The sequence below is a fragment of the Pipistrellus hanaki genome (assembly GCF_964339955.1).
Source record: "Pipistrellus hanaki genome assembly, chromosome: 5".
NCBI lineage: Eukaryota > Metazoa > Chordata > Mammalia > Chiroptera > Vespertilionidae > Pipistrellus > Pipistrellus hanaki.
In genome coordinates, this window is record NC_140507.1 from 72,309,798 (window position 1) to 72,327,341 (window position 17,544).

General features: G+C 57.3%; 3 protein-coding genes across 4 annotated transcripts; 1 reads left to right on the plus strand and 2 right to left on the minus strand.

Annotated features, from left to right (window-relative positions):
• Window positions 1-4: 4 nt before the first annotated feature.
• APBA3 (amyloid beta precursor protein binding family A member 3) lies at window positions 5-7,533 on the minus strand. 2 transcript variants are annotated; one of them, XM_084883514.1, is made up of 11 exons: window positions 7,382-7,533; window positions 6,164-6,765; window positions 6,036-6,075; window positions 2,617-2,762; window positions 2,402-2,488; window positions 2,155-2,316; window positions 1,627-1,806; window positions 1,339-1,551; window positions 537-656; window positions 310-450; window positions 5-225 (listed from the first exon to the last, which is right to left on the minus strand). In XM_084883514.1, exons 2-11 carry the CDS (start codon window positions 6,692-6,694, stop codon window positions 154-156), a joined length of 1,692 nt encoding a protein of 563 aa, XP_084739640.1. In that variant the 5' UTR covers window positions 6,695-6,765; window positions 7,382-7,533; the 3' UTR covers window positions 5-153. The 2 variants fall into 2 exon arrangements, with proteins under 2 accessions (XP_084739640.1, XP_084739641.1); XM_084883515.1 differs by lacking the exons at window positions 5-225; window positions 310-450; window positions 537-656 and adding an exon at window positions 677-1,029.
• A 786-nt stretch (window positions 7,534-8,319) lies between these two features.
• Window positions 8,320-10,862, plus strand: MRPL54 (mitochondrial ribosomal protein L54). Its single transcript, XM_084883570.1, has 3 exons — window positions 8,320-8,478; window positions 9,694-9,862; window positions 10,517-10,862. The coding sequence occupies exons 1-3, from the start codon at window positions 8,361-8,363 to the stop codon at window positions 10,647-10,649; spliced, it is 420 nt and encodes a 139-aa protein (XP_084739696.1). The 5' UTR covers window positions 8,320-8,360; the 3' UTR covers window positions 10,650-10,862.
• Window positions 10,863-12,973: 2,111 nt separating this feature from the next.
• On the minus strand, window positions 12,974-16,357 carry RAX2 (retina and anterior neural fold homeobox 2). Its single transcript, XM_084883565.1, has 2 exons — window positions 14,289-16,357; window positions 12,974-13,730 (listed from the first exon to the last, which is right to left on the minus strand). The coding sequence occupies exons 1-2, from the start codon at window positions 14,775-14,777 to the stop codon at window positions 13,395-13,397; spliced, it is 825 nt and encodes a 274-aa protein (XP_084739691.1). The 5' UTR covers window positions 14,778-16,357; the 3' UTR covers window positions 12,974-13,394.
• Between the last annotated feature and the right edge of the window lie 1,187 nt (window positions 16,358-17,544).

Here is a 17,544-nt window from a genome sequence, read left to right on the forward strand (position 1 = left end):
CTGATCCATCTGATAAGCTTTTAATTTTTTTTTTTTTTTTTTTTTACATCAGAAAATAATATAGAGCCAAGAATCCTCGGGGGCCCCAGCTAGCCAAGGACCGGAGTCCAGGGCCGGCGGGGCTAAGGCACAGTGGTGGGGGGCGGTGTCTGGTCACAAGAATACAGGCTGCTCCTGGCCCGTGAGCAGGCGATAGGTGGTGGCTGGCATGGTCTTGATGTGGACCTGGGGGTGGGAGAGGAGGCAGGGGCTTGGCGTGGGCCTGGGTTGGTGGGAGGGCACCCCCGGTCCCACCCACTGCCCACGCACCTCGGTGTGGGCCTCGGTGAGCAGCTCAATGACACGGGCATGTGGTGTGGCCACCACGCTGTGCCCGTTGATCTCGATGATGCGGTGTCCCACGCGAACGCCCCCACGCTCAGCGATGCCACCCCGGAGGAGACTGCAGATCTGACGGGACAGGAAGGGGTCACGATGCTCAGGGGGCCATGCTTGGGGCTGCCCACCCCCAACACTGCTCTGGGCCGGGGCCTCACAATGCCGTCCTCCACGCAGAATCCCAGCTGCTCACGAGCGTGGGGCCGGTGAATGATGGCTGTGGTGACGGGCGGGCAGTGGATGATGCTGAGGGTCACCAACGTCTGCGACTTGACCTCCTGTGCAGGACAGGGGCTGTTGGCCTAGCTGGGCTTGGGTGGGAGGTGGCTGCTGGACCTCTTGGCAATTTGCAGTCTCCTCTGGGCCTCAGTTTACCCACCCGGAAAATGGAGATCTGGAGTCAAGGCTCTAGATTCTAGAAGACCCCTCAAGAAGCAGTTAAGAACACCGATGGGAGTCGGGTGGCCTCGGGGTCAGAGCTGTGTGACCTCTCACCTCTGACTCCCTGGGCCTCAGTGTCCTCATGGTCAAAAGCAAGCTCTAATGTGCAATCAGGCAGGGTTGCAGGCACTTAGTGTCACGCTGTGTGGGCTGTCAGACCTACTCTTCTGACCTGGCCAGCTCCCTCCTCGTTCCTGAGCCTCACTTTCCCTATTTGGGCAACAAGGTTCAAGACTCAGAACACACCTGCTGCCTCCTGGCAGGCAGGGAAAGCTGCTGGCACTGCCACTAGCCGCCTGCACTCCAATCCTGCCCCTGCACCAGGGCGGTCACCCTGGGTGGGTGCTTCCCCTCTGCCAGCCTGTCTGCCTAAGCACACAGCTGGTAGGGCTCTACCATGTCCCTTCCGGACTGGGTCCCAGAGACCCGTCCCGAGTGGATACCTCTGTACCCTTCCCAGACCCATGGGGAGGCAGGCCCTTAAGCCAGCCCCTCTGGCCCCTGGCCCCCAGGACTCACGCGAATGGCAGCTTGGACACTGGCCAGCGGCAGCCCCACGAGGCTGGTCCCGTTGACGGCAGTAAGGCGGTCGCCAATGCTGAGGGCCCCCGAGCGCTCCGCAGGGCCCCCATGCAGCAGGTTGGCAATGACAGCCGTGGGCAGCAGGGACCCCCAGCCCGACTCCACCAGCGCCACGCCCAAGCCCTCACCCTGGCGCTTCTCGATGACCACCTAGGAGAGGACACGGGCGGGGCATGAGGGCCGCCCGGAGGGGGCCGGGAGGGGGCGGCCCACCCGCTCGCTCACCTCCTTGCAGTTCTCGCTGTTGGAGAAGTGGTCGAGGTCCCCGTTGTGGAGGAAGCCGGAGCCCACGGCCCCCTGGCTTGGCTGGGCGCCCACCTGGCTGGGGTCGATGCCGCTCTCCCGCAGAAACTGGCTGTAGGCCACGGCGAAGGCCTGGCCGATGGCCTGAGCGATGAGCTGGGCCTGCGGGGCATGGGCAGCGTCTCCCGGGGGTGTCCCACCCTCCTTCTGCTCCCCCACGGCCCCTGACATCTTCAGAGTCCAGTCCACACACCCACCTGGGACAAGAGTCCCAGGGTTTTGGGGACACAGCCACTGACTCGGAAAGCGGGGGCTGGGCCTGGGGCAGGGGAGGTTTCGGGATTCGGCACCGGTCTCACGGTCTTAGGGGGAAACTGGGACATGTGGGACCCATGGGAGGGTGGAGAGACTGGCCAGCACTGAGGATCTAGGGAGGGCAGGGGGTAACAGCGTGGCCAGGGGGGCTTCGCAGGAGGCAGGGGCACCCGGACCCCGGGGCCGGCTGCTCACATCATCGGAGTGGAAAACGTGGCAGATCATCTTGTAGAGCCGGTGGCCGTGGGCCTGGGAGGCCGGGCGCCGGGCCAGCCGCCGGCGGGCCATGATCACCAGCACACTGCCGATGTCGGCGATGTAGGAGATGGTCTGCAGGGCGTGGTCCATCAGGGCCTCCTGGAGGTGGGAGATGGGGCCTGGGCGGGCTGCGGAGGCCTCCGCGGAGCCCCCACGCACCGGGGACTGGGCCTGAGCCCCGTACCTGGGAGTCGGCCATCAGAACCTTGATCCGCTTGGTGGAGACGAAGAGGTCCACCTCGGTCATGGGTTGGGTCTCCCCGTCGGGGGCCTGTCGGGGGAGGGGGGAGGTGGAGGAACCCAGAGACCCGGCCTCTGCCCCAGCGGGCTCCCGGGCCTTGGAGGACCTAGTCTGTAGCCTGCCTGCCCGCCCACCCTCCTGCCAGCCCCTGGCTTCACCTTGACGCGGTCCATGGCCTCCTGGGCCTGCGCCATGCGGGTGCTGGGGGGCGGGTTCCTCTCGGACACCAACTGGGTGGAGCCCAGGTATTTGGCCCCGAATATGACACCATCACAGAGGTCTTCGTGGTCACAGGGACCTGATACTGAGGGCAACAGCGGAGGCAGGTCAGCCCGAGAGCCCGGGCCCGCAGGGCCACCCTCATGGGTCCGGTCCGGGGTTCTGGCTGTCTGCATAGTCTGGAAGCACAGAGAGGTCTACCCTCTGCAGATCTGGTACCGCTCACACAGGTCTGCCCACTTTCCCAGAGCTATCCCGCCCGCGGGAGACACAGACCGGCAGCTTGGCCTTCGAAAATCTAGAACCGTGTGGTCGGGCACTCCAGAGCCAGCTCTGTCCACGTCTCAGTTCCCAGGCAGAGGAAGGCTTTTGTGAGGCCAGCAGCACAGCTAGATCCAAAACCAGCACCAGTCACCTGCCGTCATGGCTCAGTGGTTGAGCATCAACCTATGAACCAGGAGGTCACGGTTCCCTTCCTGGTCAGGGCACATACCCGGGTTGTGGGCTTGATAGCCGGTGGGGGGCATGCAGGAGATAGCTGGTCAGTGATTCTCTCTCATCACTGATGTGTCTGTCTCTGTCTCTCCCTTCCACTTTCTGAAACCAATAAACTAGGGGTGTCGAACTCAATCAGAGAAGGGGCCAAAATCTAAAATCCAGCCTAAATCGCGGGACGAATGGTTTACTGAAAAGTCATAAACTGACAATGTCATAAACTGACAGTGGAGTGCAGTGATGACAGCGCGGTGCGGGCCACATTGCAAGGCCTGGGCGGGCTGGATTTGGCCCGCGGGCCTTGTGTTTGACACATGTGCAATAAACACACACACACACACACAAAAAAAAAAAAAAACAAAAACCCAGCACTAATGCTAACAGAAACCTCCACACTGTTTCTAGAATTCCATGATTACACTGGACCCAGATGGTCCCACTCCCATTTCTAAAACTTGCAACACTATAGAACTGTAGTCAGTTCCACTCGGGGGGTTCTGGAATCCACCCTGAACCAATCTGGGGCAATTAGCTCTAACCATGAAATTCTCCCCTCTCCGTACTGACCTGTGCTCCGCAGTCATAGGACTGCCCACTCGGGGAGAGACACCTCTTCAGAAATCTAAACCCCTCATGCTGTCCACAAGCCCAAAAGGCTCTGAGTTATGTCTCTAGAACTCCACAGAGTGGAGTTTCAAACCACAGAATTCTGTCAGGGGTTCTAGGAACCTGCATCACTCCAGAATCAGACTTTTCCACTCCATGATTCCAGAACTTCTTAATCATCACAGCATCAGCTAGCTCTCCCTATGGTTCTAGAATCCCCATCAATAATTCATGACCGCCGATGCACTCACTGATTCTGAGAATTATTTGAACACCCAGAAACAAACAGCTCTGGGCATGGTTCCAGAACGCCCCCAGACCAGCCCAGAAGCACATAAGGCTTTGCCCCCATGGCTCTAGAATCTCCTGAGCAACATAAAACAGACAACCGCCCTGTCAGCAGTTCTAGAATGTTATGACCAAACAGCTATTGCTGTTTTTGTTTTAGAACCACAGGTATAGGCCCCAGTGAAGTAAACCCACTCCTGTGTGTGAGCTTAAACTACAGATATCTCTGCCTGTTGTCCTTCATGATCTAAGCATTGTGGAATAACAGACAACTCTGCTCTGGGGTTCCAGAACTGTATCATCCAGCATTATAGCCACCAGGCATGAGTGGGCATTATGCACTTGAAATGTGGCTGGACTGGACTGAGATGTGCTGTTAAATACAAAATGCACACTGGAAGTTAGCTCTAATATGAACAAAAAGTAGAATAATTGTAAAATGTTAGCTATATGTTAAAATGTTATTTTAAATACATTGGGTTAATTAAAGTGAATTACTGCCCTAACCGGTTTGGCTCAGCGGATAGAGCATTGACCTGCAGACTGAAGGGTCCCAGGTTCAATTCCGGTCAAGGGTGTGTACCTGCGGGCACATCCCCAGGAGGGAGTGTGCAGGAGGCAGCTGAATCGGTGTTTCTCTCTCATTAATGTTTCTAACTCTCTAACTCTCTATCTCTTTCTTCCCTTCCTCTCAGTTAAAAAAAAAAAGCAAAACACACAACAAAATCAATAAAATACATTTTAAAAAATAAAAGTTATTAATTTTACCTGTTTATTTTTTAATTAGAATTTTTTTAAAAAAATTTATATATTTGAGAGAGAAACAATGATTTTGCTGTTCCACTTATTTATGCATTCATTATAAATCATTGTTTGATTCTTATGTGTGCCCTGACTGGAGGTCAAATCCACAATCTTGGCATAGTATCAGGACAATGCTCTAACCAACTGAGCTATCCAGCCAGAGCCATCACTAGAAAATTTCAAGTCATATATAGCTCACACTATATTGTATGGCACCACTCTAGAACTTTCTGATGACTGCTCTAGAAGTGGACAACTCTGCTTAGTTCTAGAATATCTCCTACTGGTCTAGTGCCACAGATACTTTCGAGTCACTCGATGGTTCTAGAACTGCCAGTCTGAATAGAACCACACAGCTCTGCGTACCATTCCAGAACACACACGAGCCCCGGTTCCTCTGACCTAGAACCACAATGCCCAGTTCTGGAACTCTGTAGGTGAGTTATAACTCCACCGACAACTCTAGAACCTTATTGGAACTATAGGCCTAAACCATCTCCTCTTCTTACAATCTCAGAATTTGCTTTTGACATAGAGCCTCAGATAGTTTTGGGGAAAATTCTAGAATATTCCTGGTGGTCAAAACTGGTTCTTCCAAAGCCTTTGGAATAGGGATTAGCAAACTTTCCTACAAAGGGCCAAACGGTAAATTATTTTCATTTTGTGGGACAGGTGGTCTCTGTTGCAACACAAAAGCCACCACAGACAATATATAAATGAATACTAGATATGATGGTGTCCCAATAAAACTTTATTTGTGGACACAGAAACTTGAATTGCATTATTATTTTCATGTGTCAAAGGAATGGTGCTCTTCTTTTGGGTTTTTCCAAGCATTTACAAATACAAAAGCCATCGTAGCACACAAGACATTACCAGAACAGGTTGTGGGCCAGAGCTGGTCCACAGATGGTAATGTGCCAGCCCCTGCTCTAGAACAGAGTGCCACAGATACCCCAGCCTGCCTTACTGTCTTCTACGCGTTCTAGAACACCCCCACAGCTGTATCTCTTCTCTCAGGCCTTCGGGGAATCAACGGAAAACCATTCTCAGCCTCTCTAGAGGCAACTCCTTATTGGCAAACGCTGAGTCAGATTTCAGGAGGCTGATTCAGGCTGTTCTGAAACCCCTAGGTTCCTGGGGGCAGCGTGGGCGGGGCACTCACCCTCCTGGAAGGCAGGGTAGGAAGCCGCGGTCTTGGGGCTCTAGAAGAAGATAAAAGAGGAGCAGGACTGAGTCCCCTGGCTTGGCTCCCGGCAGCAGAGAAGGTCTGGAGGTTGGGGCGAGCACTACCTGGGCACTGGCAGGCCGCTCTTCAGGAGCAATCAGAGGGACCGTCTCCAGCCAGGGTTCCGGGGAGCTGCTCGAGCTCTTGCGGCCATGCTGCTCAGCAGAGGCTCCCTCTGCCCATTCTGAGGAACCAGTGTCCCCATCCGGGTCCTCAGGGGGCTGTAATAGGTGAGGAGCAGGGTTTGGAGGCTCCTTGGGACAAGACGGGGAAGGAGGGCACTCCTCGAGGTGCAAAAGGCTCAGCAGGTCGTCCCTGCCAGCCTCAGCAGACAAGAGCCCATGGGCATCAGCCACGTCCTGGGAGGCCAGGCCATGACCGGTGGCGATGTGCAGGGGGCAGGGAGGCCCCTCTGGGGACAGGCCCGCAAGATCACCCGGCAGAGCCTCAAACTGCTGCACTAGATCCTGAATATTTGGCCCGTCAAGTTCCATCTGACTCGGGCTGCATGGGCCTCCCGGCACTGGGTCCCACTGGCAGTCAGGACTGTGGTCCTGAGAGGGCGCAGGTGTGTCCCTGGGCTCCTCCAAGTCCATGGCCAGAGGCCCTGGAGGGGATGGGGGAGTTGTCAGGAATTCAAGGTCTGGATCCAGGCTCAGGCCAGCATCTGAAAGAGATTAAAAGGTGAGACTTCCTGGGTACCAACCAGGTGCTAGGTGTTAGCTGGGAGCTGTTTATATATAACACATCATTTAATCCCACCATATCCTGAAATGCAGGGTCTGCTATGATCTCCATTTTACAGATGATGAAACTGAGGCGCAGAATGAGCAGTTGTGTAAAGCAGTGTGACATTATGGGCTCCAAACCCCAGGGGGATTCCCTTATACTTGTCAACCTTGACTTCTCCCCATTATCACCCCAGCCCTTACTCTTCCAAGTCTTTCTGCCCCGGGACTGGTACCCAGGCTAGAGATACAGACCCAACATGGGCAGGTCCCCGAGATCCTGGACTCAAGACCCCAACCCAAGACTTAGACCCAGGACCTCAGACTTAAAACTAGAGACCCGAAACACCAAAAAGCCGACCCTAATCTCAAAACCTCCAATGCCACGCTCAAGGTGGACCCCCAGACTAAGACCCGGACCTCAGATCCGGTGTAAAGACAGCTCGAGTCCAAAGCTACAAACCCAATCCTTATGCAGACCCAAGGTTCAAGACTTCAGACCCGAGGCCGCAGGGGCCGGCCCCAGACCCCGCTCTGCCTCTCCAAGACACTCACCTCGCAAACCGAGGTGGCCTCACCCCGCAGTGGTCCCACACCCCAGGCCGGCAGGGTCTTCCCAGCCGCCGTCGCTCACCTTTCCTGGTCAGGGCGCCGGCAGATATAGCTGCCCAGCGCTCCCGGCCTACTGGGCATGCGCTCCCTTGCAGAGCCTGCTGGGAAATGTAGTTCTCCCATCCAACCTCGCCGCGCGGGGGGCGCCAGGTATCAGAACTGCAAGTTCGAATCCCAAGCTTCCATTTACGTAGCGTGGGAGTCGGGGCTGGCCTCTGGGCCTGTTTCCTTAAGCTGCAAAATGGGGTTAATAATCGCTACCGGTTTCCTACGACTGTGGTCGTTATTCCAATGGGAAGACATGAGACTGGAAAATACTAATGGTGAATGATAGATTGTCTCTTTAGACTCTAGGACAATGTAAGTAGCGTGGGGACCCAATTGTTTACAGATTCCCCTTTTGGCTTACAGTAGGGAGGCCGAATGACGCATCTTGGCTTAACGTTTCCTCCCTGAACCTTGGTTTTCCCAATTATATTTATCTTTTTTTATTTTCAGTTTCCTCAGTTATAACTTGGTAATAATAATAATAGGAGACGTAATATCTCGTAATTGTGAGGATTAAACAAAATCAAGCCGGTTAAGGATTTAACAATTGGGCTGGAATATGAACCTGTTACTATCTAATGACTTTCAGGCTTTGAGTATTTGTGCGTTGAATAGAATCAGGAATGTATAAGGTGTGACCTTTTAAAGTAAATAAGTAACCGAAGAAGGGCAAGAAGTCCATGAAACATCCCTTTAAAATCGCCTCATACAGTAACTAATACAGCTATTAAAAGTTTAAATAAGACACAAAAAATGTAGGCCTTAGGCTGAAATACTACATTTCCCAGGAACCTCTAGGAGCCTCTCTCTCTCAAGCACCCTTTGGCCGCTGACGTCTCAAAAAACGTGTACGTGCCGGCAGCCGGCGTGCGTCATGGCGGCCAGACGTTTACTCGGGGCTACCCGGACCTGGGCCGGCTGGCGGCCTCGGGAGCTCCCGGCCCCCGCCGCTCCTGGAAGACTTCTCGTGCGGGATTATGCCAAGAAACCAGGTGAGCTGCGTTAAGAGACCTTAATGGGAGCAGTGAGGACATGGGGTAATTTGTATTGCGCAGGCGCTGGTCGCGGAGGTGGTTCTTAGAATCCAGGCACCCACGTGCAGTGGCCTGCCGCTAGGTTACGCGCGCAGGCGCAGTTGGGGGGCGGAGGGCGCAGCTGGTCTCTGAGCTGGCACCGGCCTGAAGCTGAGCAGCCTGTGATGACGGTGTGAGTGACGTGGAGCAGTCGCGCTTCACTGCGCAGGCGTGGGTTTGTTTTCTGGGGTGGGGGTGGGGGGGAGGAGGTCGGGAACTTGCGTCCCAATGCTGTTTCTTCCCCTAGATCCGTGGTCGACAAACTGCGGCTCGCGAGCCACATGCGGCTCTTGGCCCCTTGAGTGTGGCTCTTCCACAAAATACCACGGCCTGGGCGAGTCTATTTTGAAGAAGTGGCGTTAGAAGAAGTTTAAGTTTATTATTTTATTTATTATATTTTATTGATTTTTATTCAGAGAGGAAGGGAGAGAGACAGAGAGCTAGAAACATCAATGAGAGAGAGTCATTGATCAGCTGCCTCTTGCACACCCCCCACTGGGGATATGCCCGCAACCAAGGTACATGCCCTTGACCGGAATCGAACCCGGGACCCCTCAGTCCCCAAGCCGATGCTCTATCCATTGAGCCAAACCGGTCCCGGCAAGAAGTTTAAGTTTAAAAAGTTCGGCTCTCAGAAGAAATTTCAATTGTCATACTGTTGATAGTTGGCTCTTGTTGACTGATGAGTTTGCCGACCACTGCCCTAGATGACCGTGTGACCTTTTGCACGTCATCACCAGAAATTCGAGGGTGCAGTGGGGTCCAAGTATTAACCACTTAAGCAAAACCAAAACAAAGTTATTTGAATTTTAGCTGGCTACCACCATGCCTGATCTTTGTTGAAAGAAGGAGTTGCCAAATATATGTTAGGTCTTAAAGAGACATAGCAGCACTTTCTTTGTGAGATAAACAGAAAGAATCAAAATAGAATGGAAAAGGAGTGATTTGGTCACTCCGAGCATCAGTGTTATTTACTGCAGTGTCCATGTCCAACTTAAAATCATTTGAGTGCAGTAGACAGGGGCCAGCCAGGTCTGGGGCCACCCTGAGAGACGGGGGGCGGGAAGGAAGGCCAGCCGCCAAGGCGCAGAGCGGGACTGAGTGGGGCTGAACTCTCTCTCCTCCCCACTCCAGTGGTTAAGGGGGGCAAAGGCGGCAAAGGCGGCGGAATGGTCAGTGAGGACCTGAAGGACCCAGAGGTGTGCACAGACCCTGTCCGGCTCACCACGCATGCCATGGGCGTTAACATCTACAAGGAGGGCCAGGACGTGGCTCTGAAGCCGGATGCCGAGTACCCCGAGTGGTGAGTGGGCCAGGCTGGAGAGTGGGGAGAACCGGTGACCAGGTGCGGAGGAGCCTGGCTGATCACGTCTAAGGTTTGGGGGAGGCCTTCCCCCGGGAGGCACTGCGTGAGTGAAGACCTGAGTGGGTGGAAGGAGCTTTAACAGCCAGGGGACAGCCAGTGCAAAGGCCCTGGGGCAGTACTGTACCTGGCTTTTAGGGACCAGGAGGAGAGTAGGGGTAGATAGGGCAGGGAGGTCATGGAACCCAGCCTTGGCAGGTCCTGGGGGCTGCAGAGATTTCAGTTTTGCTCTTAGCCTTGAGATTATTAGCAGGACATGGACACCATTGACAATTGCTGATCCTTAAAGCTGGGGAAGGTGCAGAAAGGTTGAGCGGGAGGGAGGCATTACAGGTGCACAGCATGGACAGTGGCCCGGGGGCAGGAGAAGGCTTGGCACGTGCCCACCTCAGACATCAGCACTATTGGGATGGAGGTGCCCCCTTGTTCCACAGCCAGAAACCTGGCTCAGGGATGGTGAGGGGCCTCCCTGAGGTCACAGCCCCGGGACCCAGGCCTGCCCGGGCCTTGGCACTGCCTCTGCCCCAGGAACCTGGGGCCCAGGAGTTGTGAATGGCTGTTGGGCAGCCCTGATTCCTGCCCATCCCCCATCAGGCTGTTCCAGGTGAATGTGGGCCCCCCCAAGAAGCTGGAGGAGCTGGACCCTGAGACCTGGGAGCACTGGCGGCTGCTGCGGAAACACAACATGTGGCACCACAACCGGCTGAGCAAGAACAAAAAGTTTTAGTGGAGGAGGGACCGAAGCACCCTGACGCACAAGGACCTCACAGGCCCCAGAGGAGGACCCCAGAGGGGCACAGCACCTCCCCACCCTGCCCCATGAGAGACTCTTTTCCTGGAGAAAACGGACTTTTTCTTACCTGTGTTCTTTGTGGCCTCCACAGTGAAACTGGGTCACGGTCGTGGGGACCAATAAAGACCTCTTGGGGGGTTGTCATTGGCCGGTCCCGGATGCTACTCAGTGCGGTCTGATGTTGGGCCGTTGGGAAGAGGAGCCTGTGGCAGGGAGGTGGGCACCTAGTGGTTGGCTGGGCTCCGTAGGTCCAGCTTCTCCTCCAGGCTTCACTGGGCTGCTTCACCCGATTCCTGGGAGGCCTCAGCCCCTCAAGTGGGAGGTTTTTCTACCAAAACTTCTCTTGGTTGCAAGGGATTCAAACCTGACTCAAACCATGTGAAGCAGAACTGAATTTCCAAGCTTCAGGAACTGAATTGTCCAGGGATAGAGCTAGCTTCAGGCATGGTTGGATCCAGATGCTTCAGAATTCAGCTGTGTGGCTCTTCTCTGTCTCTGTGTCCATTTGGCCCCCAGGAGGAAGTTCTCTAGGGCAGGGGTGGCTCCAGGGTTCCTGACTGACACCTTCCTACCCAGTGCAGCCAGCCTAGCCAGATGGAAGGGACTTCCCTTTCCTTCCTGCCAAGGTCACGGGGGTTCTCTTCATTGGCCACTCGCTTGAGCCCAGGGACATGGGCCTACCAACCATCCTGTCCATCTCCACTGCTGCCCAGGTCTCCCCAGAAAATGGGGTTCTGTGAACATTACCCACAGCCCCAGTGAGAGCCTCAGCTCTGGGTGTCCCAGCTCCTGCCCGCCTGGCTGTGAGGGATGGGTCTCAAAGACAGGGTCCCAGGGAGGAGGCCCTGGGGGAAACTCACTGGCAGTGCCTGTGAGGTCCCACCTCCCTGCTGTGGCCTCAGCCTCTCCTTCGAGGATGGGTTGGAGGGTTGGCACCACCCTCGGCCTCTGGGCCCACATGCTGGCTGGACAGGGTGGGGACCCACAGCTAATTCTGCCTGGTCCCAGGAAAATGACCTCTATCGGCTCAGGAGGACTTTGCCAAGGGGATTATTGAAAACTATCCTCCCAGGTGTCTGCCCTGGGCATGCGGCCCATCCCAGCCCTCCCATGACTCACTCTTAGGGTAAAAATCAAAGCTGTAACTACCACAGCCCGCCTGCCCTGCCCCCATCGCCTCCCTGCCCTCACCTCCCTCTCCTCACTCTGCTCCATGTGGCACAGAGGCTCCTCAAGCCCTTCTAATCCCCCCTGGGTCCTGCCCCGGTGCCTCTGCACTTGCTGTGCCTGTTGCCTGGGTCACTCTCCCCCACGTGTGCCCATGGCCCCCTCCTCCGCCGCCTCCTGGTCTGTGCTCTGAGGCCCCTCCGTGAGGCCGCCTTCCCATAATATTAAACTGCACCACCTGCCACTCCCGTTCGCCTTCCCGGTGTTCTCCCTAGCATTTACCACCAGCTGGCGTTTTACGTTTTATTTATTTTTTAATTGTGCATCTGGTCTCTCCCACTGGAGTGGCAGGTCCATTAGGACAGGAATATTTATCTGTTTGTTTAGTGTGTGTCCCTATCGCTTACTGGATTTTTTGGTGCTGTTGTCATTAATCCTCACCCGAGGATGTTTTTTGAAGATACTGATTTTTAGAGAGAGTGGAAGGATGGAAAGATAGAAACATCAATGTGAGAGAAACACATCACAACCAAGCCTCCAAACGGCCCTGACTGGGGCCAGGGATTAAGCCTGCAACAAGGTACATGCCCAGGACCCTTCAGTCCGCGGGCCAGCGCTCTACCCACTGAGCCAAACCTGGGCCCTCTTGCTTCCTGGATGAATGGATGGATGAATTAGTGAAGTGAGTTGGACAGAACAAATGCTGGCCCTCCCACCCGTGCGTGCCCCAGCCCACCCTCGCTGGGCTGGGAGATGTAACGGTCTCTGGCCGATGGGGACGTGAGCCACACGTTGAGTCATGGAGGGAACAAGGACAGGGATGGGCAGTACTTGCCAGCCTCAGCCTGGTCCCCCTTCGCCCCTGCCTGGGTCCAGTTGCTTCCAGAGCCAGCAGGGACCCAGTGATGCCTGGGGCCACGGGGTCAGGCAGTGAGAGTCCCTGCTGGCTTGTGGCCTCCGGACACTGGCTTCCCATCTCGGTTGCCTCCCTGTAAAATGGGCAGGTCCTCACCTGGTGGGCTCCGGCCAGGAGCACACCGGGAGGAAGCAGCTGGGCCTGAGCTGCTCTGCTGTTAGGTGTTTCTCTGAGAGCTGGGTGGCTGTGCTGGGGAAGGATTAGCAGGGATTTAGACTCCTGGACTCGAAGAATTAAGATATTGGTGGCTCCCGATTACAGCCTTAGCGTCCCAGAGCCTCCGAACCCACCCACCCACACACCTCCCTGAAACAGATGGGCACTGAGGCCTGAGGAGGGGCAGAGCCTCCCTGAGGCCACCCAGAGCCCGCCTCCCTGGCCTGGAAGTCCTATGGCCGCCTCCTGTCCAGTCTCCCTGACAGGCAGGGTGAGGTGGCGTGGGGACCTGGCCTGGGCGGCCACAGACGGAGTGGGGATGGGCAGTCTCTCCTCATCGATAGACCGGCCTGCTGGTGGGCTGCTCCGTGACCTTGGCCTGGATCTGGCATCCCAGGCCCTCGGGACTGGCCGGAGAGGGAGACTGGTAGGCACCAGGCTCACACCGATGGCCAGGCCCTGTCCACAGCCTGTGCATGCTCCTTGGCCAGGAGCCGAATGGACGCTGCCTCCAGAGCGCAGCCTTCCAGGAAGGCCGAACCGAAGGCGTGCGGCCCGGGCGCCGGCAGCCCCGGGGCTGGGCCCCGCAGGTGCGTGAGGCCCGGCCTGGCCGGTGGCCCGGGGCCCAGCCAGGGCTCCAGAGGCAGTGGGATGGCTGGAGGGTGGGCAAAGGGCAGTACTGGGGCCTCCGGGAGCCTCGAGGCTGCCACAGCCCCGGAGCCAGACTCCAGACGCTCCTGGCGCCGCCACTTGGCCCGACGGTTCTGGAACCACACCTGGAAGCAGCAAGAGGGTGCTTGCAGCCCAGAGCAGTGGGGAGGGGTCCCATGTCCATATGTCCCTCCCTGGCCTCCAAGCCCCGAAGGTTCTGCCTGCTGTCTGACCTGGCTGCCTCCCTGCTGCAGAGCCGTGCTTCCTTATTGTGCTTCAGGCTGTCCTGAGAGAAGAGGCCCTGCCTCACGCCCGTCGCATCACCTAAGACTTTCCGGACCCTCATTCCTCCTCACTGTTCTCTAACCAGGCCCCTCCGGTCTTCCCCGCCTTCGATCAGGGAGTGCAAACTCCACCAGCTCTTCCTCAGCTTCGTTTTCTGCTCGCCTTCCACCCAGCTCACCCAGCTCGATGGGCAGACTTCTAACCTAACCCCTGCACATCCTGGCACATGCTGTTTGGGTGCCTAGAAGAATGCCCTTTCTCCTTTCTAGCTGGCAGACTCCCACTCAGATGTCATAGCCCCAGCCCCAAGTCCCCTCCTCTGGCACCTTCCGTTCCTCTTCCACCCATGCCCCGTGGGTCCCTCTCTGGCTCCGCTCCCTCCCGGTCACGGGCCTCACCTGCACCCGCATCTCCGGGAGGTGCACCTTGGCCGCCAGCTCCTCGCGGCTGCACACGTCGGGGTAGTGGGAGGCCTCGAAGGCCCGCTCCAGCTGGTGCAGCTGGAACGTGGTGAAGGTGGTGCGGCTCCTCCGGTGCTTCCTCCCCGGGGCCTCCTCGCAGGGGGCCAGCCCCCCGCCCTCGGCCGCCGGCCCCTCGCCGGGACCCCCGAGCATGGCTCCTCGCCGCCTCCTGGTGGGACAGGGAGGGACTGCCAGCTGGGGCGGGCGGGGAGCCCCGTACCTCTGGGTCTGGGGTGTGATGTGCAGGGCTCTCCCCTCACAATGTCCTACGTCCATCCTGCCCCCCACAGTCCTGTCTGTCGATTTCAGATTGCCTCGTTTTCTCTCTCTGTCTCCACTCCCTTCTGACTTTCCTCTCTGTCCCCCACCTCTGTTCCTCTTTCCCTCGGGAACTCTCCCTGACTTCCCCTCTCTCCCCGTCTTCATCTTTCTGTTTGCCTCCCCCGGTGTCTGGGATCCCAGGAAAGCAGGCGGGGACCCTGCTCCCGTGCAGTGCTCCTCACCCCAGTCCTCTGCCCTCGGGGGCTCCCTGCACTCCCTGCTCCCCCGGTGCCTGCCTGGCTCACCTGCTCAGCCCGCACCACCCTGGCAGCCCCTCTTCAGCCCAGGTGCCCACAGGCCCAGTGGCCTGTCCCAGCCAGCCCGGGGGGGGGGGGGGGAGGGCGGGGATTAGTACAAGGTGATTAATTGAGGTGGCTCCTTCCATCTGGCTGCCCTGAGCCGCCGAGGGAGGAGGGCCAGGCAGGCAGAGGACTGGGGAGGGGCTGGGGTTGAGGGGACCCTGTGGACCTGGGTCCTCCTCCCCTTGCAGTAGGACAGCAACAAGGGCCTCCCAGGCTCTGGGGCTGTTTTCCTGGCTGTAAGACACGGACGCCGGGACCTGCCCACCCCCTGGAGCTCTTAGTGGGACTCGGTGAGGTGTTAAAGGAAAGGGCACATTGTGGTCGGCGCAGTCAGTGCTCAGTGTCTGCCCGCCGTTCCTGGTTTTATCCGTGGGGGCAGAAAAAGGCCCTCAGACTCACATGTCAGCGGAGATGCGGCAGCAGAGCCCCAAAGGCTGAAGGCATCTTTAGGTGGCTCCTTGGCCCCTGAACAGGGCATGGCTTAGGGGCATTTAGCTGGGCTTTGAGATGTGAACAAACATTTATTGAGCACTTAATTGTATACCAGTGAACAAAACAGACCCAAATCTTGGAGTGACATCCTAGTTGGGAGATGACCAGCAGCTATATAAGTAAAATATAGTGTCAAGTGGTGAGGGGTAAAGAGAGGAAGCTCAAGCAGGAGAGGGAAGGGGGCTGTAAAGGGGGGGGTGCTCTTTTAAGGAAAGTGATCAGAATGGGGGTGAGGGCAAGGCTGCAGATTCTGGACAACATGGGGCGTGAAGGGGGAGGGGTGCTAGGGAGCCATGGGAGGTTGTAGAGCAGGGGAGGGACACAGACCGTATTTTGGATGAGTCCCTGCTTTGGAGATAGGAGGGGGGTGGGATTGTCACAGAACTAGTGGCCGGAGAGCTGGAGCAGGACCCAGGGGACGACCCTGAGACTGGCTGGCCAGCCCTCCCAATCCAAGAAGCCTGGGGGCTCAGGCAGTGGGGCCCCAAAAACCCAGAGGAGGAGGGACCGGGGGAGGAGGGGCCAAGGGGAGGCCTGAAAATTGGTTGCTGGATTTAGTGGAGGCCAGGCCCTCAGATGGCCTGGGGAGCGATTACAAGAGAAAGCAGATCTTTCTGGAACGTTGGGAGAGACACACATGGAGAAAGAGACAGTGTCAGGCACCTCCCTGCCCCCAGAAAAGGGGTGATGGCCCTGGAGGAATCGGGTCCAACTGCAGGGACCGGCGGCCTCAGAGGAGGAGCCGGCCAGGGCTCCCTGTGCCATGCGAGGGCTGAGGCCGGGAGGCGCGCAGGCCGCAGAGAAGAGGTCCTGAGCCCAGGCGGCAGGGCGGCCCCTGGTCCCCAGGCCCTCCCAGGACTCAGCAGGCCCTCTGACAGGCCCTGCGCTCCACAGCCCGGAGCGTCCTGTGGGGCCGCAGGTAATCCCCTAATTGCTTCATCAGTTAAAACGTTAACAAGCTGCTCAGTTCTCTCAGGCCCCAATTAGCTAATTGGCCTCACTGGTTAAGAGGCTGCAGAAGGGATCCCGGTCAGGTGCAGGTGCTTTCTTGATTAGCAGGATGTGGCTGACGGTGCAGATGCTGTGTCAGCTTAGGGCCGGATTGGGGGCGGGGCGGGCAGGACCCAGGGACTAGCAGTCCCTCAAACCGGATTAGGCAGAGTGTGTGTGTGTGTGTGTGTGTGTGTAGGGAGGGGTGTGTGTGTGTGTGTGTGTGTGTGTGTGTGTGTAGGGAGGGGTGTGTGTGTGTGTGTGTGTGTGTGTGTGTGTGTGTGTAGGGAGGGGTGTGTGTGTGTGTGTGTGTATAGAGGGAGGGGTGTGTGTGTGTGGAGGGAGGGGTGTGTGTGTGTGGAGGGGTGTGTGTGTGTATAGAGGGAGGGGTGTGTGTGTGTGTGTGTGTGTGTGCGCGCGCGTGCGCTCTCTCTCTCTCTCTCTCTCTCTGCCTCTCTAGCCTCCCACCTTTTATTCCTCCCTTAGGAAGAATCACTGAACCCTGTCAGGTGCTGGTGGGGAAATTGAGTCAGAAGGACTAGCAGCCCCTGCAGCTAGTGGGAGAGCAGTGTAACTCGGGGCACGTTTCTAGCTAAGGTGGGTGGGCCAGCATGGGTGAGAGGGCATACTGGGGCCTGGTGTTTCCTCTCCAGCCTGGGGGGTCCTGGGTGGGACAGCATCCAGCCTGTCCCAAGAGCCCCGCCAGGCATCCTAGAGGCTGTCTGGATGCGAATGTCCACCAAGATGGTGAGTCACAGCACCAGCTGTGTGCACTCAGCCCTCACCTTCTCCCCACTCTGGGTCCTTACAACTCCTCCCCCCAAGACTCCTGATCATAGGTGGGCCCAGGTAGGGGACCAAGCCCCCTAGTGGGCCTGCTGGGGCCACACAGCTAAGGGGTAAGCCAAGATGGAACCTGGGGCGCCAGCCCAGAGCCCAGACCCCTCACCAGAGAGGACAAGAGGGAGGGCTCTGGCAGGCGCTCCGCTGGGTGTTCCCGGGGCTCCAGGTGGCGGGGTTAGCCGGCTGGGCTGTGACAGCTGGAGGAATGGGGGGGCTGTGGGTGATGGGGGGGTCCCACGGGGAGG

Coding starts and splice junctions, on each gene's coding strand:
- APBA3 (XM_084883514.1), bottom strand. CDS start 6,694: ATGGACTTGGAGGAGCCCAGGGACACACCTGCGCCCTCTCAGGACCAC. Junction 6,076..6,163: donor AGCGGCCTGCCAGTGCCCAG/GTAGTGCTCGCC, acceptor ATCTTCTTCTAG/AGCCCCAAGACCGCGGCTTC. Junction 451..536: donor TCTGCGTGGAGGACGGCATT/GTGAGGCCCCGG, acceptor CTGTCCCGTCAG/ATCTGCAGTCTCCTCCGGGG.
- MRPL54 (XM_084883570.1), top strand. CDS start 8,361: ATGGCGGCCAGACGTTTACTCGGGGCTACCCGGACCTGGGCCGGCTGG. Junction 8,479..9,693: donor GGATTATGCCAAGAAACCAG/GTGAGCTGCGTT, acceptor TCCCCACTCCAG/TGGTTAAGGGGGGCAAAGGC. Junction 9,863..10,516: donor GATGCCGAGTACCCCGAGTG/GTGAGTGGGCCA, acceptor ATCCCCCATCAG/GCTGTTCCAGGTGAATGTGG.
- RAX2 (XM_084883565.1), bottom strand. CDS start 14,777: ATGAAGACGGGGAGAGAGGGGAAGTCAGGGAGAGTTCCCGAGGGAAAG. Junction 13,731..14,288: donor TCCCGGAGATGCGGGTGCAG/GTGAGGCCCGTG, acceptor TGCTGCTTCCAG/GTGTGGTTCCAGAACCGTCG.